At 42.9% G+C, this 24,352-nt stretch overlaps 1 protein-coding gene across 2 annotated transcripts; it reads right to left on the bottom strand.

The window, feature by feature from the left end:
• Positions 1 to 469: 469 nt before the first annotated feature.
• Positions 470 to 22,711, bottom strand: LOC118509730 (zwei Ig domain protein zig-8-like). Of its 2 annotated transcripts, XM_036050854.1 has the most exons (10): positions 22,636 to 22,698; positions 21,979 to 22,472; positions 15,794 to 16,013; positions 12,960 to 13,114; positions 12,290 to 12,367; positions 11,910 to 12,042; positions 7,481 to 7,600; positions 7,290 to 7,392; positions 3,806 to 3,903; positions 470 to 1,591 (listed from the first exon to the last, which is right to left on the bottom strand). In XM_036050854.1, the coding sequence occupies exons 3-10, from the start codon at positions 15,834 to 15,836 to the stop codon at positions 1,311 to 1,313; spliced, it is 1,011 nt and encodes a 336-aa protein (XP_035906747.1). In that variant the 5' UTR covers positions 15,837 to 16,013; positions 21,979 to 22,472; positions 22,636 to 22,698; the 3' UTR covers positions 470 to 1,310. The 2 variants fall into 2 exon arrangements, with proteins under 2 accessions (XP_035906747.1, XP_035906745.1); XM_036050852.1 differs by having other exon boundaries at positions 21,979 to 22,711.
• Positions 22,712 to 24,352: the final 1,641 nt, after the last annotated feature.

The raw sequence follows: 24,352 nt of genomic DNA, 5'->3' as shown, positions 1-24,352 counted from the left end.
AAGTTTTGAATGCCGGTTTTGTCTCAAAGTTATGGTTCGTCGAAAGATTATCGGAGAGTGATCCCCGACCACCGGGAACGGTCGATCGGGCCAGGTGATATTATGTCAAATTAATTAACACTTCCACTACTGACACGGTGCTTACTGGAACACAACTTTTTGGTGGCGCACCCGAACCTTTCCACGCAACGGGCAATTTGTCCCGAAGCGGATAAGCTTTGTCGCCTGGAGATCAACAGTTTTGTGGCGACTTTTAGGCAGTAAACTATTTCCCCCCAAGATTTCCCCATCATGCACGGCCGGATGTTCTTGGTGGATGGTTTTCGTTCGAGGGACATTGTGATTGTGCTTGTCCACAACCGTTTCGTAAGTTGTTTAATAAGTTTTACCTGGTTTCCTTGTTTGATCGGGCGTTTCTTTCAATTTGAAGGCTTGTTTTTGGGGCGAGAAATCAGGAATTTTGGCACGATTTGCATCTGAAATGTGTTTATTTCATCCATATGGCAAACTCCTTCTAGTGTTGTGTCCTTCCTTTCTTGTATACATAGTTTGAAAATGAAATTGTTCTCTGCCTGTTCTGTCTCTTATCTACCTAGTGCACGTGTGGTGCGTCTCTCATCAAAGAACCAGCACGAAGAAATCACAATGGATCTCTGCATCGAACACGATTCAATTCGTCTATATCGACTTAGAAACATAGGGTGTGCATGAGACTCAAGAGCCACAGCCATGCTAGGGCCGTTTGTCACAATCCGTCTCCATTCGATTGCTGGAGTGAAGCTTCTTCATACTCCAGCCATAACGGAGGGAAAAAACCAAAATTTAATCCAGGTTTGTTCGTTGACTATACTCGGTTGATTTGTTCTCGTTCATATTACCGAATCATTCGCTGTGACTGTTGCTGAGTGATTGTGTACAAAGATACGTATGGCTGTCCTCCCAAGGAATGTATGATGAATCAGAATTCTCACTATGAATGAAGATATTTTCGATTTGTCTGTTTCCAAGGTTTTTTCTTTCTCTCCCCACTGTCGCTTCTTTTGGCTGGCCATTTCCACACGTTGTGTCCGTGTGCATCACTAGGTGCGGTAAGATGGGTGAAAGGGGCTGCCATTTTGCAGCAAATGAAACAATAAATTTCCCGAACTGCGGGAGATTCACCTGTGGGTGGGGCCGTCGGGAAGAACCGAATTCATTCACTGGACACTGGCGCGACCGGTGTGTCCCCGGGGCGGCGGTGGTGCATCATCATACGTGCGAGATTCCATTTCGGGGGCCCGCTCGGGTATGCCAAATTGCGAAACTTTGTGCTAGCTGGGCTCGGTTGGAAAAACTATCGTACCGTGCTGTTGGTGTGCTGCTGCCGCTGCTGGCGAAGGTCTTGAGCTTGTGCCGCGGGCCGAACGAGCGCGGACCGGCTGCCGGTGGCTGGTGCTCTGTCCGCGGTAGGGCCACCGGTCGCCCGTCACCACCAGGTACAGCCGAGTGGCCACCAGGTGCAGCAATAATAATAGGATGCACATGCTGTGCCGTAGTGCTGGCTGGCCAATGGGGCGGGCTGCATTGTGCTGCATTGCCGCTGGATGCTCGCCTGCAAAATGGAGAAGACGATAGGGGCTGAAACTGGTCCTGTTTTTTGTCTCACGAATGTTTACATCAAGGCTCGTAAAGACTTACAAGCGACAGATTTATTCATAAGTTGTTTTGTTTTTCTGCGGTACATTAAACGATATCTAAATTTGGGCCACAAGCCGTGAGGTGCGGGCCAGGTTTTATGCAACGAAAGCTTTTGTGTGCCTGTGAGTGTAACGTTGGAATATTTTCTTTCGTAGGGGACTTTAGGCGACGATACGTGTTTTAAAATATCTCGTTGGGTATTTATAGCAAGGCTAGAGGAAAAACGATCAATATTGTAAAGTGTCCCGAGGTTCTTCAGGCTTATAGTTATTGTAAGGGCGATAGAAAAAATCTGTCAGCTTATTCTTACATAATTTTGGACAGGTTTTCTAACCTATTCATTACAAGGTTGACGAGGAGAAAACGTGGGAACATTTTCCTACTATCCCAGTAGTTTAAGCAATAATTCTATAATAATTCAGGGTTGGTACTTAAATCTTGTTAAAGTGGTTGTTGTTTAAGTTAGGCTCAAAACAACACAAGCGATAATGAAACCAGGAAAATTGTATCATCCAATTCGAAGAACTGGAAGTGAATAATGTTTTATGAGTTGTTTCCGCAAGGCCTATACTAAATTTGTCTACCAATAGCCAGACTGTTTCGAGCTAACAATAGGTACAGCCCTTGTTGGCCGAACTAGAACAGTGTGAGTTATACGGCTGACCTAACACGGTTGTTGTGTCGCACGGTAGTTCTGGGAACTTGGTCAGGAAGCTTTCAAGTACCTAAAATGCAGTCGAGACGTGGCATTGGACGTTGTAATAGATGCAATATAAAAATTCCTAGAAGACGGGAATCGGGCACCAAATTGAAGATTGCAAAACAAGTCCATCAGTTTTCGAACAAATATTCTCTTGTGACATTTTGAAGACTTACTTAGACTTTAAAAGACTTTAAAAGCAGACTATATTGGTTTAAGTTTGAACGAAAGAAAGAAAGGATAATCCTTATCATGTCAAATATTATACAAAGCTATTGAACTTCTCTAGAGGTTTAGACAGTGAATTTCGGAGCAGATATACAAGCCATCATTGCATCATAGGACTTATCAATAGTTTATAGTGCAATAACTAAGATTTTGCACACTTTTGATAAAGACTACAAATTACGACCTCGACCAAACGGCAACCATTCCCAGAAATGGTGGAGGAAGTAAAATTTAGAGCCCTGCTCTTAACTTATGCTTAAGCTTTTTCCACCGAAGCTACCGAGCGCTAGTTGCGAACGTATGCGACCATTACAGTGGAGAGAAAACAATCATCGGCATCAGGAACATCAGGATGCCGTTGCCTTCGGTCTGTTTTATCGTTCCCAGTATTACGATCCGAACCAGATCAGGGAGACATGCGTTCCCGACATAAATAGTGCCCGAAACAGACTTACCGGCACAAAAAAAAAACAGCTTCTACAGCTGGAAATAAATCGAATTTTACATGGTCGGAATGTTTTTTCGGCTTAGCCGGTAAGGTTGTTAGAAGGGGCGATTTTTTCGTCCCCACGCCAGGAGGAAAAAGATGCGACAGGAATACGTTTGATAAGCTGTAATCCCGGGCGCTTAAAAACAACCCGAGGTCTTTGCCGTCAATAATCTGGCACAGTACTGCTGCCGGACGAAAGAAAACGAAACCCTTATGTAAATGAGACGATGCTATTTGGAGAATTAACTCCAACTGGTGTGTTTCCTTCGCCGAAGCTACACCAGCGCACAACACAAAACACAACTGGAGCATATGGAGGATAAGAAATTCAGACACGGAATAGAGTGAAAGCAGGGTGGAAAACAAGTCATACGTTCCCAAACCAATCCGAGAGCGAAGCACGAACAGTTGCCGGTACGTGCCTGCACATTCATCCGGGTTGGTTCGGCTGGTGTTTTTGCTGGCTCTTTTGTGGAGCTAAGGCCACTCCACTTTCGCCCATGTATCATGCCATTATGACGCTGCTTTACACCCATTTCAATGAGAATTGTTGTGTGTTGATTTTTTGCTTTGCCTCGTTCTGCTGGTTTGTTCACTCATTTTCCACACCACTTGGCCGGTGTGGTTAGGCATTACCTTGGTCGGTGGGCTGTCGGTGGGCCCTCGGAGCTAAAACATTCGTATGTTGACTCAAGTCAACCATAACTTACCACTAATTACATGAGCACAGACGCTTGCCGGGCGGGCCATCGTCGGTACACAGGTGTAGTTTCCGGTATCGCTCTGCACCGCTCGCTTTATCTTTAATCTGCAGCAAACCGACCGGGCGACCGATATCGAACGATGCAGTACGTCCAGCAGACCACAGTGTGCAACACGGGCGCATGTTGGGTTTTGTTGGTGTCGGGATGCCGTTGGGAGAGAAAAAGGCGGATGAAAGAGAGAAGGATCGAGATTAACAACCAAAGCTATCACCGAAAACCGCAATTCGGAACATATTCACCACCAGCACCGGTCGTCGTCGTCTCGGTCAACCTCGGTTCGCCCCGAGTGTTGGATTATGCCGTCAAAAAACGGGTGGAATGCAATTGCCTGGTTAGCCTTGTGCACTGTGCCGGTTCTACCTTTGGTGGGTGATATTTGCATATTCATGTATATTACGGCTTCTACCTTCGTACCTTCGTACCACTTGGCACCGGAGCTGGTCGCACTGTGCAGCCTGCATCATCTTCCTATACAAACCTCTAATTCTGTTCACATAAAAACCCCCTGCTCCCGGAACTTGGCCCTCCAAAAACACCTCCCCCACCACATTACGCTTCCGTTTGGGTGAACAGAGATGTAGCGGCCCAGCAAGTACCACTAGCTGCTGGTAGAATGCATCGTTTGCATCGAAGCATAAAGTTGAGTGCACCATCACCTTACAAAACGATGCTTCGTGCAGATATCCAACATTTCCAGCACGGAAAGACATTCGCCAGGAAAACAAAAGGGAAACAGCGCCCGGGTTACGTTTGAACTGTAAGAATTTTGTTTCTGTGAAGTTTGCGAGCTTCAATTGCAAGCAATTGCTTGCCATTTGCCGGACGGGGTTCCCGGGAACGGGAAGTCGTAATTGCTTTGCTTGTCTGGCCTGTGCTGGGTGCGGAGGAAACGCCAGCCCCTCTTTTTGGGATTCTGCGTTTCTGGGTGGGTATTTTTATGATATAGTTTCCGTTTTCCATTGTACTTCACTGCCGGGCCGAGAAGGTACATCATGGATGATAATTGGTGAATTCCAATATTAAAGGAATAGCTCGGGCAAGTGCAATGATTGCAATTTAAGCTCGAAAGTTCTTGTTTCAAATGGGGAGATTTTGTTTTGTTTTTGGAAGGAACTGTAAAAAGGGCGAAGAATGCAGGTTTGCTGATGTAACTGGTTGAGGGAGAAAATGTTTGTAATTTTGTAATAAAACTTGAGAGCTTTCTTTTTAATGCATGGAGGCATGGTATCGTTATTTGATCGTTGATACAGGGCGGTCATTTTCTATGGGGATGGGTTGGAAAAGTATTTCTTTTTCCATGAATACTATAACTGAATGTCAGATTTTATTACAAGATGTTTCCAGTTTTCCTGCAAGGAGAGCGAGCTAGTTTTGTATTTATAAGCGTAATGGTAATAATTGGTTTAAGTTGCTTTCTGAGAAATCTTCAAGTTTCTATAAGAAAGAGCTTTTATCGGCAGAAAAACCTACAAGACCTATTTAAATTGTCTTCTTCGTCTTCTTGGCTAAACAACATGTTAGGTCATCCTGGTCGTGTAATAGCTTCCAAGACTTATTTAAACCACAAAGTCCGACCTTTAGTCCTTAGAATAGCCTAAATGGGACTCAAAACAGGAGCTTGTAGTTCGAAAAATCTTCCAAGCTACCACTGAACTACCTTTTAGCCTACTGATACACCTAATGATAATTTGAGCCGATTACATGAGGAGTCTTGGGATGAGAAAAAGATTCAAAATTACCTGGCAAATCAAGAGATTTAAGATATCGAAGAAAGAAAACTAAACGGAACAGCATATCCGCCCTATCCGGTCACAGTGCGTGTTTTGTTGGAGTAGAATCCTTCACCAAGACACTTTATTATTGCTCACTCTCATCTTTCAACGATGGCGGCTTTCGCTCGATTTGAAAGAAAATACTTTTTTAAATTTAAGATTAAATTTGCAAAAGATATTTCTATTTACCTTGGAGGGATTTCATGTAGCAACTTTACTAGCATAAAATTTTATCTTCTTATGACGGATTTGAGTGCAATTTTTTATATTTCCTTAATATGTGAAGAAAAGTTAAAAATAATAATGACAAATGAATGATTATTTAAAGATATGCTGACTAAAATACAAAAACTTGAACTATCTGAACAAAAAATAAGTATAATCTAGAAATATGCTATGCTTGTAGCAGCTCGATGATTTCTAGTTTACATCAATGATTAATAACAACTATTTAATTTAAAAACTATCTAGAAAAGTGCAATTTTAGAAAAACCAGTTTCTGCCCTTGTTTGTCTGAGACTTTAATCTTAATGTGTAAAAAGCAACTCTTTAAAGGACCCTGACCAGAAAGTGACGAGGCGTTAGTGGTGGCTCTCATGGCACGACAAAATTAGATATGAAATCCCATCGGGAGCGTTTTCCTATCTGTAGGACTTTCTAGCCAGCTACGGATATAATTGTGTCAAGAAAGTCAAAAATGGCAGGCCAAGACCTTCTGCGGTTTTTGAGCTAAACCCATGAGCAGAAAAGTATATTGGTGACTGTAATTTACTTGCCTGCAATTTTGAGCAGAATCTGCAGTCATAAGCAACTCTATTATTAGTTTGAAGGGGCAATTTTGGAGCCATAAGATATCTGGAAGACTTACTCCAGCAGGAGTCTGCTTGTTGAACGGTGGATTCAGAATAAATTCCTTAACACGATACTTAAACATCCGTCAAGGTATCGCACAACACTGCATCACCCGGAAGCTGGAACCCTTCTTATCAATATTGAGATGAGATAAGATAGGTAAGATCTGTTAGAGATATGAAGTGCTTATTAGTAAACGAACAAAGGCATGAGATGATTCCTGGCAATTCGCTACCAGCAGAAGCATCTGATTTTAATGTAGTTTAATAAGATTTAGAGAAATTTTTTTCTATCATACCTTAAAACTCAATAATAAATCACACTTTTAAACACTTACTAGAAGCAAGTCTGTAAATGAACTTAATTTGTGAAAACAAGATGATCCGGACAGGCACATGTTTAAACAAATTGCACGAAATGTGAACAATTAACCTTTAAGCGTCTTTAAAAGGAACACAAAGAGCTAGTTGTGTGATTCGATGTTCCTAGAGCGTGTGTGATCAATGTAAATGAATCGTATGGATGAGCAATTTGAGGTCGGATACGTCTAATGGACAACATATGAAGCCGACATTAATCATATTTATCCCTGCAGTGTCCTACCCAACTGACCTCAGAGCCAAGCTAAACCTTCTCCACCACATCGTTGACAGATCCGAACCGTTCAGGACAAAAAGGCCGTTCTTAAACGACCGAGACGACGACAAGGCACAAGCGATGCGAAACACGGCAATGGGCAGCGGTTAGCGAGCCGGCGTACCATTCCTCAGGCCAATTATTTCACTTGGCTGCACTTTTATTATTACCTCGATGTCAGAGCATCTGTCCAATCTGTTTCGATGGTGATCCGTCCACGATCGCCCGAATGGATGTCGTTTTCCTGGTCGAGCGGTTCCACCAGCGTGCTTCCTGCGTACCAAGAAATCGCGTAGAAATTAAAGACATGTTGGCAGACAGACAGACAGACACGAGACCACGCGACTGAATGTTCACCTACCTTTGTACCAGAACACCGTGCCCAGCTCGTGTGGTCCCTGCTGGATGACGCAAACCATCGTTATTTCGCTGCCAGACTTGACGAATATGTCCGACGGTCCCTGTATCCGGGCGTGTAACTCTGTGAGGGGAAAAAACCAGCAAATGTGACGCACAAGCAAGTAAGCGTTCGACCAGGAAAACCTTCACAACGCATTTTGGGTTGATGTATTCTGACGCTTAGTAGGTCCATGTATCATCGCAACACACGCGCCTTCCCTTAATGCCGTTCAAAAGTTAATTTATCCGACGAGTTCCGACCGGCCGTTTATCTTTATTCACCGCAACAGTTTCTCGCGCTCGGTGTTTGTAAAGCTGCAGCAACATTCCGCTGAAAATTTCCCTCCACTACTCTTTAGAAGAAGAGTAGCTCAGCAGTTCACTGAGCACCGGGCACTAAAGTAAACTAAACTGTGGTGTATGGTAGCAGTGCTGGCTACGTTGCATCTTTCGCCTGTCGCACACAAAAAGGCGCACCGTTTCGCCGCTAGTTCTCGAATGAAATCATTTTCCCAAATTTAAATAAACACTTTTCCAGCTCCGACACACCATCCAAACCGGTGGCGATGGAAACTAAAAAAAAGGGACGATGATGCTCTCGGTATAGGAACATACCACTCAAACGGAAAGGAAAACTCAAACGCAACACACACACAGAGAGAGAGAAAAAAAAACCACCAAGGAAAGAAGGAAAAACCCGACCCAACATCAACAGGAATGTGTTGTTGACTTTTCTATCCCACTGGCGCTGGATAAACGGAGTGAAGTGAAATTGCGTTCGAATAACGTTTCACCAAACAGCACAACGCAGCGAAAAGCTGTGGCGTGTGTGGCGTACCCGGAAGAGAGCGTTCGCATCGGAAAAGTTCTGTTCCGACAAACTAGCCAGCTTTTTCTCTTTCTATTTCCTCTTGCTGTATGACGGGGCTTGTGTGCCTGTGTGTGTGTGTGTGTGTGTGTAAGCAAGTTTTTTTTTGGTCTGATAACCCCCCGCAAAAACCTGGCACCGGTTCGATGCAGCAAGCAAAGAAGTGCAAGAAAGGCATCATCGTCTTCGTCTACAGGGGGGTAAGATAATATGGCGCTCGGAAGACTTGACTCGTTCCTGTTGCAGATTGCAGAGACAGCCACGCAGCCATGGTAAAACAAGCCGGCAAGACGGGCCAGAAAAAGGCACGAGCAGTGCTGTCCGGAACCCCTGTGGGCAAATATTTAAATGAAACTTCGACCGACCGACCGACCGAAACGCAGTGTGCGCAGACGGTGCGTTTTTGGGGGAAAACCATTTAGGCAGATGACAACTCTCCCGGCCCTTGGTGTACCGGCTCTTTGTGTGTGCTTATGGCCCCCTTCCTCTCCCCCCCCCCCACCCACCCTTAAAATCGGAGAAAGTTTAGTGTTCGCCGTGATGTTGTTTTGGTCGTGTTTGTTTGCTTTCCACCAGCGACAGGTTTGGGCGAGCGTTCCGGGGTCATGTGCAAGTTTTCCAATGATTTTTTTGTTGCTGTTCCGTTTTTCGGTCCAAAATTTCCTGAAGCGTGAGAAAAACTAAAGCCATAAACAAACAAATTGTTTTCCGACTGTGCCCCAAATTGACATCTGACGTGGCTGGCGTGGTATGTGGTGCCGCCCACGGTAAACATGTTCATTTGCGTACTTGACCGGGAAGGTTTGAAGCTACGGCCGCTGCACCAGCATCAGCATATGCCAGCCCGCCTAGCATCCCAGCCTACATCCCTTTGGCGTGTTGATGGATGGGAGTGATGTGTCGGTAAGCATGTTATCAACACCCAACCTACATCAAATTTAACACCACATTTCGACGCCTCCGGACGAAAATGAGGACGGGTGCGCTCGCGCGATAGCGAACGGTCACCGGCGGGAACCCGTATTACAATGGGGCTCGGGAAAATCAATTAACCCATCTGGTCCGGCCCGGTGCCGCACGGTGCCTCGATGAAAGCCCTCCTCATTGTGCCTCTCCGGTCGCTTCGTATAATCCACACTAACTCTAGCGTAGCTTATCGGAGCTTCGGAATTGTAGCCGCGCTTTGGCCGGGGCTTGTCTGGCTCAAATCATGTCCCTGGGCGGCTTCAACCCAGCGCGCTTTCAGTTGCAGCAGACGAGGGTTTGCCTAAGTACCGCCCGGCGGAGGGATGTTTCATGGGAGTGAGGTAGAATGAGCGCCTGAACGGCTGGTTGGCCATGCTCTCGCCACCAGAGAGTGAGTGTCTTGCCCATTTAGCCAATCAGTGTTTGCCTGCGTGCAGTGTACGCCACGCGTGCCGGTGAGTCCTGCTGGTAATGATTAAACTTTTATGCGCAGATCAGCATGGGTGACATTAATGCGGGTCATGGTACGGCACGGCAGGTACGGCAAAGCAAAACTCTGGAGCCCATTGAAGCAGTTTCTTGTGCGTGCGGTGAGCTTTAGGGGCAATTTTTCTGTTACTGAGTTCATGACTGCAATTAACGTACCGACTGGCGTGATGTGTAAAGTAGGGATGGGCATAATTAGCAAGAAAGTGGTGCTGGTTCCGGAAGATTGAATAAAAATAAAGTGAGTTCCAGAAGTCAGGTGCAAACGAACCGTCTGGAACTGTCTGGTACCTTCGGAACCGTCCGGAACCATATGGAACGAAATCTAGTCAGAATCAACCGAATCGCTGTCGTCCGGAACCATCGGAATCGGTCGAACCGCTCGGAATCATTTAAATGGAGTCGAGGACCTTTGGTTGGGCTTTATTAGACACTTAGAAAAAAATAGTAATAACGTTATTAACATTATCAATTCATAGAAAATTTAAGAACCGCTGGGCCATTCACCAAAGGTTGGCTCATACCGGGCGGGTACAGGGGTTCCACAAGGTTTGGATGAATCTGACGATTCCGACCGTTCCGATAATTCCGACTTTTCCGAAGGTTTTGTACGTATCAGACGATTCCGACAGTTCGGTACGAATCCGGACTGTTTTGCACGGTTCCGATTATTCCGACGGTCATAACGTTCCGGACGGTTCGATCGCACCTAGCATACGGAGCTGTTTCCAATTTGTTGAAACCGTCAAGTGAACAGGTTTCATTATTTTGCTTACTATGATTGTCTCCATTCCGAACGTTTCCACGTGGAACCGACGATTCCATTTCATCGGATTCGGAACCGAATTTGTCAAATCGGCCGGATCCGGAGTGGAATCGTTGATGCAATCCAAAAAACCCATCACTAGTGTAATGATGGGCGAACTCAGACACACGGGATAGGAATTAATTTCTGAAAAAAACAAAGCTCCAACGATCGTTACCCAGTTGAAGTGGAACAGTAAAGAGTAATGATATCCTCGTAAGGATTATTACCAGCGTAGGTAGAAAAGATATTCACATCTCCGAATAATTTTAAACAATGTAACTCTTGCCCCGTTGCTACGTGCGTACATCTCCGGCCAGACTAAGTTGAACTAAATTACATCATCTTCAACTCGTACCCGTGCAAGCCAAGACTACCACCCCCCCGGAAAAGTTACATTGTAGGCTGTGAAGACATTTTAATGTAACACAAATGCCAGAAGACACGTTGAGGGCAGCATATGGTACGCAGAGGCACCCCGATTTAAAAGGTTTCCGTAACCTTTGGTGTGCATGCGTTCGCCATTGTGATGAAGGTGTAGCAACAGACCCGGGTCCCGGCTGATTCTATTTGACTGGTTTCGTTTTTCCCGGGAACTTGGCGCTTTGTGGGAGGTTGGTCGACCGAAGAACAAAGTTATTAAATTTACGTCTGCACGCAGAGCAGGACCGAAGTAAGGAAGGTAACAAAAAACGGGACAGAAAGAAGCCAAACACGACAAGCCCAATTACGCCTTGTGGCTTTGAGCTAAACCATGGCCGACACACACACACCAACACCGGTTCGCCAGGTTTGCTCATGCTGCTCGTGCAAATCCCGCACCGTCTAACAGCATCCCGATGCACGGGCATTTGCTGATGCTGCTGGCGGGTGTTTGCGTCTGTGTTTGATAGTGGTGAGCCCGGTTTTTGTTGTATGCGTGTGAGTGTAGTGCTCTTGTTTTTTGCTTGTTTATTTCATGGTTGGGTGAGTTTTTAAATTAAATTAGGTGATTTATTCTGCAAAACTTCTGCGAAAAAAGAAAAAAATCCCCGGCCCGCACCACTTTTAGTCAGAAATGCATCACCTCGGGCCGAAAAGTTTTCCCAGCCCCGTTTTCGCGTCGACTGTTGTTCGAGGTGGGCGATTTTCGAGGGTTAAAATTGGGTAGTTCCTTCTCTCGTTGTCACTCTCCCTCTTCTTCCAAAGCATTATTCGGTTCGCCACCAATTACCTACACAGACCCCCCGAAAGCCCCCACCACTCGGACTCTTGTTGTAAACTCACCAATTACATTCAACACATATGACAGGGACATTTTCGGCTCGGTGTTGATTTGGCACTCGTACACGCCCGAGTCACGTGTCTGGGGATATTTTATTTGCAGCGTCCAGTTGACGGAACCTTCTGGGCGTATCACCTGCAGCGGTAACAGAGAGAAAAAGGGAGAGAGACAGAGATGGAAAATCAGGTCAAACCCCACTTAAACTTCTTCGTACGGTGCTTTAATTGATTGTTGGTGCACGCCTGAACACCTGGACCAGGGCAGAGTGCAGAGCTGACCGATGCCAGCCGAGCGCTAAGATTGAAGTGGCTGTGAGAAAATTCGTTTCGTGATGGAAGTTTTTTTTTTTTTGTGGCAATTCTTAATTGCCATTACAACGTACCTGAAAGCGTTGGTCCGATGTGTACGTGGAGGCTCCCATCGTAAGTATATGCAGATCACGCTGTCGTATCCACGCAACCTGCAAAAACACCATTCAAATCTATCAATTTAGTCTCGGGGTGCTTTTTAATTAATGCTGGCGCAGGATGGAAGATTGATGTGGTTTAATTCAATTACATTTACTCGGTGGCTCTAAACAAGACTTCTAAATGGGAAACGGAAGAGCTATTTCAGTGGGAGCTTTCTCTGCGGTTTAAGTTTTCAGTTGGCATAGTTGAAGGAAATTATTCCTTTTTTTATCGAAAAGTTTGGAACAATATTTTTTTTTTCGTTTGGTGTTTGACATTAATTCTATTTGTAAAATGGCGATGGTTTGGATAAATTGAGATAGAATAAATTTCCCTATCCAACGTTTTCCGAGATGCTGCACGGCACCACTACTTCACACGGCGTAAGTGTTTTCCGATACTCTTGATTGTGGCACGTTCATGCAGTATTTTCTCAAAATTAATTTAACTTCGTTTATCGATTTCAATGTGGTGCGAGAATCGATTTTCCAGGTATTGGAAACTACACACTCACACACACACACATGCAGTCATGACACGGGAAAGCAGGTACACCAAGCGTGAGAGAAAATGGCAACCCGAGTGTGGCGAGAAAATACTCACATCCTGATCGCCTAGCCGCTCGACCCGGCAGTGCAGGAACCCGGTCTGGCCCACGGTAACGGTGAGATTGCGCGGCACGTCAAAGTCGAAGTACGGTTGCGGGGCGTCGGACTCCTCGGTCGTGGCGGTCATTATAATGTTCGAGCTGACGGAAACTGCAAGCGAGAAGAAACGGGGGGGAAAACGATCGCAAAAAACAAACAGAAAATAAAATGGGCAGACACACGTTGAAACAAAGAAAATATATGAATATTCTATAAGAGCTAGACGAAGCACCATCCAAGGCGATGGTGCGTGGTTCGCGCAACATGATACCACCGGTACAGTATTGAATAAACAGCACGTTAGAAGGCAACATTTGATGGAATCGTCTCGTAAACATACACGCACACTGTGCTCCGACCTCCACCTTTTTACCGTGTGTTGTTGGGCGCAAATAAACGGCGCATGTTCATGTTGGTGTGTGCGAAGGTTTGAAGGGGCATAAACAAATGTTTCTTTTTTCGGGAGGAATGTAATGAAAATTCAGATCCACCCCAAGCGGATGCTGGTGCAGACAATCGGAAGCATGAGGGAATGTTTAAATGAGCAATACATTGACATCAAACGATAGGAAAACGCCGACGACGATTGATGAGTGTTTGCAGAATGAAATGTGTTGTTGTCATTTATTTTCCCTACAGTTTTAGGTGTATTTTTTTGGAATTTTGTCAATCAGATGGTGGAAAGGGGGGGGAGGGGGGGGGTAGAGCATATGTTTATGGTGAGAATGCAGGCTTGGCTTTGTTTCAGGTGTTGAATTTATTCTGCATTTAACTTAAACACTGGTAGGTAAAACTCTAGTATTAGCAATACTGCCAGGCCGTCCCTGATGAATAAAATTCTTTGATTATATATAAATCAAATTATTAGACTCCAGACAAGACAAAGTGATGGAATAACGCTGGCTCTCTAAAAATCGTTCGAAAAACTCAGGAAGAAATTCTACAAATACTGACTAGTTGAGATGTTCTCACTCGATACAAACCCTCGCAAATCAAAAGGACCACGATTTGAATGACGCATTTTTATTACCGTTGACGGTTTGGGGAAGGCAATGTCGCCAAACCAAAGTGAATATTTTCTCTGTGTTACCTAGTTTGAAGCAGTTCGGCCAGACCGTTCTTTCATATTTATTAAAAATAGTTTTAAGCACAAATTTAGTGGAAAAACAAGAGGATCTTTAAGACCCACTTCAGTATTCCTTTTGTATTGTATTGTAATAAATAATAGGGGAGGGGAAAGTTGAGTATGAGAGGGATCATTTCGTAAATTTGACAAGAGTAAATCCTTAGAAACTCTAGACCAAACAACGGGGACCAGTTTTCCAAACCAAACAACGAGTGACCCGGTAGTGGAGGCGACCTGTTTTTTATCCTTGTCGAGACTTCCGCGTTGTTCCGAGAAGTTCGAGCATAATAGCACGATCTCGCAGCTTAGGTTTTATAACTTCATTATCCTTAGGTCTGATGGTATGCAGATGATAAGATACATACCGGGAGCTCAATAAACAATTTACTCATTATTTCCCTGTTAAAGTTTTGAAGACAACCCTGCTTAGCAAACCATTGCTCGATCGAATCACGTAAAACAAGAAGACAGAAAATGCTGATACATGCTTAAGTTCTCTAGGGTAACCTAGTTGCACAAAACTAAGTCTCCCAATGTGGGACTAATGGGTGATGTAGTGAGTATTAAGAGGCCATGTAAAAGCTGAGATGATTGGGTGGTGCAGATATCTTGATAATAGTTAAAGCTGGTATGATAGACCAGAAAGGCTGCAGTACATCGAATGCTTGATGAAGCACAAATAAACTTACACGGAAGTGACAACATAGAATCAGGGCGAACCCTTTATACCAGATGAACCTTATAACCATTGATGAATACTTCCAAGGAAGCCAGAAATAGTAAACCGATCTGCCCAACGAATCCTGGCACGGTTTTAACAGTTCAGGATAGATTTCTGATTCTGATTCTGAAGCAATTTATTTAAGTTTATTTTCAACGTTCAGAGAGTGGAGTAGAAATTGCAAAGACTTTTCAGCAAGAAAATTAGTATCACTAATCGTAATGAAAACTGCAGCCAATTCTCGCATACTGTAGGAATAATTTACGAGCCCAGGTCGATATTAGAAGCCAATGTTTCTTGGTATGGTATACGAAAATCCAAAATTTCACCAGACAGGTTGCCAGGACTGGAACATACTAATTAGCAAATTCCGATAACTAGCGTGTTGAACCAGTGCGCCGGTACAGAATCCTTCATGACTTGGCTCTGTCATGCTCACCATATTAAGCTCAACCATAGAAACGGAATGACATCTAATCCTTATCAGCTATTACCGCGTACCGTGGTACAGTGAATTCGAGAAATGTAGAGCAAGGTTCTGTGTTTAGCAACACATAATGAAGACAAAATTAGCAGAATTGGGTTTAAAATCATCATGTGCTGTGAATCAACCGATTAAGTCGTCAATGTTTACGGCGCATTCATGACAGGTTTCCCAACGTGATGCAATACTTTTCACTTCACATTAACAGTAATTAGTCATAATTTGTCTATTTTAGAACAAGCTCCCAATTCAAGTTCCAAAAATATATCGGGCTGAACAAATACAATTTTGAATTGGTTGAGCTCTACTATTATAAAGAAACCCGATTGAACTGGTTCAAAAAATATCAATTGTTGTTCAAATTAAATCGTCAGTCAACGAATTATTTTTAAATCTGTTAGAATTGAGTTCTTTGCAACGATCGATCCACAACGTTGGAAGTGTCCTGTTCATACTTACCCCAAATGATACATGACGCTCGCAGAACATTTTCTATGTGCATTTTCGATGTGCACGACTGGCTATGATGGTTCCTTTACATTGAGTTGTTGTTCGGTCACGACTGCTACTTTGGGTTGCCGGTGCCATTCTGAATGGGGCCCAATTGTGTATGCTGATTAGATGTCGGCATTTCTTTCCGCCATTACATGAAAGTTGGTACGATGCGGCACGATAATCTCTGTAAAGGCAATAAGAATTCTGATGAGAAAAAGTTGGGAAATATTTATGAATTATTTCTAAGCAATTTACTAGAGCATTTAAATGGATTTAAATTTCTAAATTTCTCCCTTCCAGAATAGTTTCCAGACAATCGTTGGTCAGCTAAGCGATCCAGTCAAAAACATTCCACCAGTTTTAGGCTATGAAAACAATTAGGGCACCATCAACATGAACGAAAACACCGGTCACAAACACAGCTGATGGGATAAGAAAACGGTGCCATAAAAGACGGTCACCTCCAGCAAGAAGACACACATTCAATAATCTATTTTCAGCACGGCTTGGTCAACAATTTTCTACGCTTTTCCCCACAAGCTTTAGCCAGTTGGCACCGAAAACAGTGCTGTGCTGGCAAGCACGGGTAGCATTTTAGCTTTACTGGGCCAACCTATTCCGGTTCTGGGCCGAGATAGTGATCAAATTATTGTGCCGGAAACGGGAATGCTCTGGGCACCAATTTTAGCACCTGCCGTGTGAAAATTGGGAATAGCAGAGGAAGATTCTTCCACACGGTTTGAGTTTTCTTTGTCTCGGTGTGTCTGGTCTGGAGTCGATGACGTAGCCGGTTCTTCGCGTTGGAAGAATGTTTGTTCTAAGATCTAACACTTCCCGTTTAAAGCTTCCAGAACGGAGCAATTCGAGGGTTTACTCGGTAAATTGTTTCGATAAAAGTGAAACCAATGCAGCTTAAATCACGTAATCCTGCTCCGCTCGAAATCAATCAAACATATTTTCCTCGCAAGTACTCACGACAGAGCGCTAAAATGTGCAAATTTTGGTTTCGACGTCTAACGAGCGTGGGATGCGATACGATCTCGGAAACCAAACATGTTTACCCTGGGAATCCGATTCCGCGACCATATGAAAGGGAATCGAATCGAGTGAACAAACAATTTTGACGTACAAAACGGCTGCCTTACAAAGAAAAAAAAACCTGCCAGAAGACAGAGCAAAAAACCCCAGCTAGGCAAAATGAAAACCTCAAAGCCCGAAAGCTCATCTGTACCACCGCTTGTTACAAGTGTGCGCCGATTGCCGGGTTGGTGGAATAAAGACACAATACCGCTTGCCGTACCACGTTTTGCCTATCAAAGCCGGATATCTCATTGATGTACATCGAGTAATTGAGTTGGTCGCCACTTTGTCGCCTTCCGGACCATTTGAGAGCGTGGTAACGTAACGAACGACGGGGACGAACCGAACGAAATCCGGTGGTGCCGGCCCTTGACAATGGCTGTTCGGTTGTCAGTTTCCTGCTCTGTTGCTGTGTCCTATTGCATCACCGGGCTGCGCGTATCTACAAATACCCGCCAAGGCACTGCTAGAACCGACCGATTTGTTTCGAACAATGTAACGTTCGGTTGGTGCTCCGGTTGTGCGATGTTACTAATAAATAGCGATGTGCTCTCGGCAACAGCTCGATAAATAAAGCGTTTGCCGCGTACAAGTGCTCTTGCCTTCAATTGCTCTAGCTTCAACTGGGACGCGAGTTGTGCTCCCTTCCCGGATGCCTTCGCGTTATTATCTTCGCGTGGATGTGGTGGGGGGAGGGAGACCGGCCGGAAATTTATTGGCGCACGGAAATCGATATGTTACATTTTTATTTTCGATTCCTTTTCTCGCACGCTGTTGTTTTCCTACGCTTGGCCGGTCCTTTATATCCTAATGCGTTTATCAGTACAGATGTATGTTTTGTTCCACTTGCTTCCCAGACAAAGCCCAGAACGTGGCTGGCGCAGCCCTGTGCCTAGCTAGGGCTAGCAATAAGATAGGTCTATAAAATTCACTGAAACCCCCGCTGGTGATAAAACCGTGAAAGGAGGGACGAGATCGTCGAAGTAGCGAAGGCTGACGCACACAACCTTGTTCTCGTCAGCGATGGCGGGGCCCGTAGGCCTCGAACAGTATACCAGTGTAGCAGTGGATGTTGGCGCGAGGACGGTTTTATGATTTGTGAGCCGATCGTAACCTAGAGCCGGAAAACATCGACGCTCGCTTTTTGGGCACAATGTCAAACAACAAGGTTGTCAACGAATGTAACGGAAAGCGATTCGGGCGAGCGGCTTCCGATGTGATCAACAGGGTGGAAGATGATTGTAACGACACTATCAAAGATTTAGTGTTTTGCATCGGAATTGAATTGTATCGTTTCGTTGGCTGAAAACGGTTTGCCGATCGCTACCATGTTGAGTGATCGCCGGCGATGAATAATTAGAATGCCATCGGGACGAGTGTAGTGTACGTGAGCCATCGTGTGAGTGAAAGTCGTGCATTCGCACTTTGGTTGGAGTGAAATTGGGCGAGCGTGAAATGGAGAAGGTAATAATGCATAAGATGGATGTATGCTTCTAGAATAAAGGAGAAACATACGTGCATGATGTGTTCAGTATGTTTTGCGTGGAATTTATTTTAATATAAAATGTTAAAAAAAATAGGATTAGACACGAAAAGTAACAGGAAAAATAAAATCATAAAAAGTGAATTAATTCATTTAATCAACTTTCTTACACAAAACTTAAAAGATGTATGGTCAAGTTGAAACAAATAGCATGCAAACAAATGTAAATGGAGACACAAATTATTATCTTATAAAATCTTTATTATAGAGACAGAAATGAAAACACGATCACTAAACTTTTTACATGCGTAAAATCGAGTTCAAGGAATAAATTTTTACGTATAGTATTTTTTTTATAAACCTTTTGATGCAGAACTATAGCAATACTTTTTTATTTGAGACTTCTCACTAATAAATGGCGTTGATCTTCAATTTCAGTGGCAGACTGAGTCACATTTGAGGCCCCAAACAGAATGCAATTTGTAGGACAACTTACTCATCGAATCAGAGTATTGGAGTATTGGAGACATGGTGTGAATCTGATAATTCAGAACATGACCCTTTAATAATCAAGGCTTCTAGGACCACTCAGGATGCTTGTAAAAAGATGTTCTACTAGGCATATGACCTATCGTCCTTTCCATACTAAGCGTCAGAAAGCTTTCGGCTGTGAAAATCAGAGACCATTTCTTAATGGAGACGCCTGGTGGATCACAACCAGATCAACTTATTGAAAACAGTGGTACAATTTCGTCTTCTTTTTCCTCTTCCTAACGACCTCTTAGGGCATACCTGCCATTTCTGGTTAACTAGACTTAATGACATCGCGTAGTTGGATCGTCAGTTCTCACTACGGGGGAACGGTTCAGAGCCCCAGTTCTGCCGTATGAAAACCGGCGCCGTTGTATTCTTGCCACCGGGCCGCACCCACAACAATTTCGTCTTATTGTAAGAAATACATATTGAACATTATCAAAAATGACAAGCATTATTGAAGATTGCAAAAAAAATGAAACACAATTAAGATGATAAGGTTAATTTTCTCAGCGGTATACTCTTCGCGAAGCTATAGCATATTTATTGCCAAAAAGTGTAATATATATTAAGAGTTGAAAAAACTTTGGTTGATGTTGTTGAGGTTGATATAATTTTTATCCTTAGCAATACGGCCAGGCCGTTCTTTATGAATAAAAAAAAAATAATAATAATTTTTATCCTTCTCATTTTAAAATTTTTAAATCAACTTTTACTTCATTCATTAAATTCAGCAATATTTATGGAGGCGCATGGTGCTTCACATATTCGGGATCAAACTGCTTCAATTGCTAAATAACTTAAAACAAATTCAAGCTATTTTATAATACTTATGGCTTGGTCGTTTTGTTAAAATAAAAATAATATTGTTTTTTATTAAGAAGTTTTCTATATTTTGTATACAAATAAGCCACTTTTAAACTAAAAATCTGTAATAGCTGGATCATCAGAGCAGCATCCAGTACAGGTTTACACGAATCACGTTCAGCATGAGCCTGATGTATTTTATTGAAAATCAATTTAAATCTCGGTTTTTTATCTCAATTATTCTGATTTAAATCCGTCTTGAGCATTCTTATTTGCATGAGAATGAATCTGCACCTGCAATACTTAGCAGCGTATGGTGTGTTACCCATTGCCGTCTATGCTTAATTAAGCTTCTCACTTAATCATGCATCATTGAGCTGACAGTAATCTTCTCCCCTCAGTTCTTACCAGTTTATTTAAAGTGTTGTTATCTTGTTTGAAACTGTGATAAAACGCAACTGCACCATGCATATCATGATTAATTGATGTTGATACTTATCCTACAGATAGTGTGATGCTGTTTTTATCCATGAACTCATAGCTCGCAGCACATAAGCCTCTGTGGTTTGTTTTAATTTATTGCGCTTTATCTTCCAGCTGATGCTCTGCTGACTAGCGAGTGTTTTATCTTAAGCACATTTTTATCGTATACATTTAACAAATATAAAAACTCTTTGTTATGTTTGACAACGATAAAATCGATGAAGTTTTGCGGTTACTTTGAAGGCAGATAGGATGCAAACAAACCCGATTTTGTGTTATCTGCACTTGACACAAGTGCCACATGTTTCATTTAACAAATCGTATTGTAATCAGAAGATCAAGTTTGAAACTTCATTTCGTTGATTCTAGCTTTCCATGTTGCATGATAAAATTCGTAAGCTAAATTCTTCCAAAATCGCTTAAATCAAGAGAATTTTTTGCTTTGCATAACTTTTGAACACGGGCATCAGCATTCTGTACCATTTGTGCAGCAGAAATTGCGGATTATTCAACGTATTTTATCCTCCTTCCTAGTTAATCCCCTGCTCAAACTAAACTTTATCGAAAAAATCTACACTTCAAACCCGAAATTCACTATTTGCTCCAAAAAACGATATTGTGAGAGGTTCAACAAGGTTCCTGGGAACCACTCCCGAAAATAGAATCGTTTTTATTCCAACCATAAAAGGTATTTACGTTGGTGTAACGATTGTTTCGGTTTTTTTTTTCGTTGCTTCACTCGAGAGTTGTTTTTTCCCTTTTGAGCCACTAACCTTAACCCAAACAAAAGCAACAAACGCGAAAAGGAAAAAAAGAAGGTTTCCTCCATTGTCCAGGGTCGGGCGAATATTTTGACCAAAACTGAGTTCGTCCGCTCCTCCATTCCAATGCGATAAGGTCACACATTCCACTTTTATGCGTTGCAAACCGAATCCCATTTTCCATCGGTCTATTTCCATCAGGGGTTGTTTTTTGTTCTTGTCTCTACTTTCCTGCTACCTTTCAACGCACATTCGCGCTTAATATGACGAACAGCCCGCGAAAAGCCATTATGGCAAAAAGATTTAATTTTAGATAAAAGAAACGCAACATTTCCACATTTTCCAGGTACTGGAACATTCTTGTGTGTGTGCGTGTTTGTGTGTGAGACCGGTTTTTTTTTATTATTACCATCCGTGACGTCTGGTTCACGCCATCATTCGTCATTTATGAGTGGAAAAAAGTTTGTCTCCCACGGTTTGTGGCTATTAGCTGGATGTTGCACGAAGCTGGAAGCGATGCCCGTTACGATGGACATTAAAAATTACGTTAATGTGATAGCCCGGCAGGGTCAACCAGAAAGCGTGTAACGCGTCTCACATCCGCGTCGTCTGGTAATGGTCGTCTGCTCATTTGCATGCATCGCTTCCGGACGCGCAGTCCCATACTCCATTAGTGGGTAAATTAGGTGAACCTAAAGCATAAGTGCTCGCTGTGGAAAGCTTTTGATGTAAACATCTTGCTTGTTTGCTAGAAGTTGCCGGACCCGTGGATGATGCTGTTTATAGATTAATGGATCTTCATTCGGTAGGCAACGTATCGGGTAATCTAATAAGCTTTCAAGTACCACGAGCAATACAATGAGTAAAAACTAAACCGAGGCATTTTGTGTATAATTTATATAAATCTACTCAGCAATTATTCTTTCGAGTTTCTATTGCGTTAAATTATCCTCAAAATTTCCGATAATAATCCAGAACATTTTCCATGTAGAATAACTTACGTTTTCAATAATCGATCCACTGCCGTCAACACCTTCAAACGTTTTCAAACGCTCCAAGCTTTTGTCACAACCTTAATTTAGCTTATTCCTGGTACATCGTTTAACAATATTTATCACTGGCCATTCTATTCACCACTACTCACACTTACACGGCAAACAGCTTGAGTAATGATTTTCCGTGCACCAACCCCGATTTACGCTCGGCACTTACTGCAATCACTTCCACTGTAATCCATTAGTTGATAATGCGACGATGCAATCCCGTTCTACCACTTGTCGTCGCTTGGATGCAGCGAAGATGCTGTTGATTCTGTCACATCCACATATAACTCAATCAATAAGGTATCGACGAGTGGTGGTCCATCATGCTTGATGCACTCTCAGCTCACCACACACACATGCACCACACACATACACCGCATCGAACATTTGATTAACCACCAACAGAAGTAGCACTGGCCGTCAAGTGTTTTGCTATTCAACACTAGAGCACGCTGTAGGGGGGAAATTTTGTAGAATTTTCTTATGCACAATTTTCCACTAAAAATTAAAAAAAAATTTCCACTTCACAGTGCTTCCCTTTCGCTTTACCCTACACGGGATAGAACGGTGCAGCAAGAGATGGAGATTGATTTCCAACACAATCGTAACGCTTACGGTCAACGGGACGTGTCAAGCACAACCGACTACGAACGCTACACTGAACCGCGAGCCGTCATCTGAGCAGTTTCCTTAGCCGCCTCATTACTACGATGCCAATTTTCGGTCGAACGGATGGCAAATGATCAACAAACGATTCTCACGCCAAAGCCCGCTCTCAGTCCGCTCTCGTGTTGTTTATTTAAACCGCTGCTCTTGCCATTGTTACCTCTCACTGCGTAACACCACTCCAAACTACTCTCACGAGCAGCGTCTCGTGAGCTCTCGCTGCTCGTTGTGTCCTTGCTGTGCTATTTCTGCATTTGGCCAAAACTTTTCCGGAGCGTGGAAGCTGCAAATAGTGTTGCTCAGCGTGTTCACCTACTGCTGGCTTCAAACTTTGCTCAATTGAGTTTCGTTTACAAAAGCACTCAAGCTGGCACCGTTGCATGCGTTCGTGAGTACCCGGCTGCTCTTTGCAGCATCCGTTAACGGAATGGTTGGTGAGTGGTTCCGATGACCTTCCTCAATGGGCGAGAGTCAACAGGGAGCGCAACGAAGCTTTAAAATACACACAATCTTTCCAGGAAGTTGGTGTAGGTTTCAAAGCGATCAACGCGTTCATAAATCTACTGTTTAAACTGGGAGTTCACAGAAAATGGTGTTCGTGTTGGCCATTGGGAACTTTTAAAACCGGGTTAAAAACTACCATTTTCGGTGTACATGATTTTCATGAGAAATTATCATTTTTTTAATCTCTTTATGAATTATTAATGGAAACATTTTTTATATTTGAGTATTTCAACTTGCAATGTTACATTTCACCAGTGAACTTGCTAAATTTTCCTCTTATAATGTAATTTATGCAAATAATCTGTACTCAACCTTACCCTTTTAACGCACAATCTTTGGATATTCAATGAGCGGTTCTTCGTGATTTAAATCGGTCCTTCATGCACCCTTATAAATTCCATTATCGTGATCTTCATCTTTGCCAGGTGTCTACCCGTAAACTTAAAGACAATTTTATGCCACAGAATATTTGAAATAATGAATTTACCCGTTTTGTTTTAAAATTTTGTTAACATTTTAAAGGTACAACGGATTACGGTGTTTCTCTTCATTGTTTAGGTGGTAACTTACAAAAATGAAGTGTTTTGGAATGCGGAATTAATGATTTTTTTTTAAAAGATATGGCTTCCAAAGTATGTTTTAGAAGAAGATGAATTTCGTCTTAACTTAAAAACATGATATTGATCATACGGAATATTATAGGTTATCTTTGATTTCCGCTCCATCAGACCAGATTTTCCAAGACAAAACTGACTTTCTGGCTCAATTTAATAACATGGTAAAGATAAGACTTTATTAAAGAAATGAGAAATGTCACGACAAGGCTATGGAATGGAAAATTCAAGAAATAACCATTACGATGATGATCATGTTCCAAGTACCAAGTAGTTAATTCAAAAAGACAGATTACTAGCGATGAGATTAAAATTATAATTATAACGCTTATAGCATAGGAGTTTTAAACCCAAGTTGATCTGTTTTAAGAAAACGATCAACTGTCGGGAGAAGTTTGTAGTACTACAAACTCAGAAAGGCTTTATAGAAATGGAGACGCCTGGTGGTTCATAAAGGGATCAAATAAAAAAGGATACAATTGAAAACTTATATATTTTTCTGTTTATCACGGTTTTTACAAGGTTTGTTTAACAAGGGGTTTTTCTCT

This window comes from Anopheles stephensi, chromosome 3 (assembly GCF_013141755.1).
Source record: "Anopheles stephensi strain Indian chromosome 3, UCI_ANSTEP_V1.0, whole genome shotgun sequence".
NCBI lineage: Eukaryota > Metazoa > Arthropoda > Insecta > Diptera > Culicidae > Anopheles > Anopheles stephensi.
The sequence above is the reverse complement of the archived record's forward strand: the minus strand, read 5'-3'. Positions and strand labels throughout refer to the sequence as shown.

Excerpts from the sequence above, each read along its gene's own strand:
- LOC118509730 (XM_036050852.1), bottom strand. The coding sequence starts at position 15,836 with ATGCACATAGAAAATGTTCTGCGAGCGTCATGTATCATTTGGG. Across the intron at positions 7,601-11,909 it reads ATATGTGTTGAATGTAATTG|AGTTACACGCCCGGATACAG; the intron begins GTGAGTTTACAA and ends TTCCCCTCACAG. Across the intron at positions 1,592-3,805 it reads CTGTGCTCATGTAATTAGTG|GCGAGCATCCAGCGGCAATG; the intron begins GTAAGTTATGGT and ends TCCATTTTGCAG.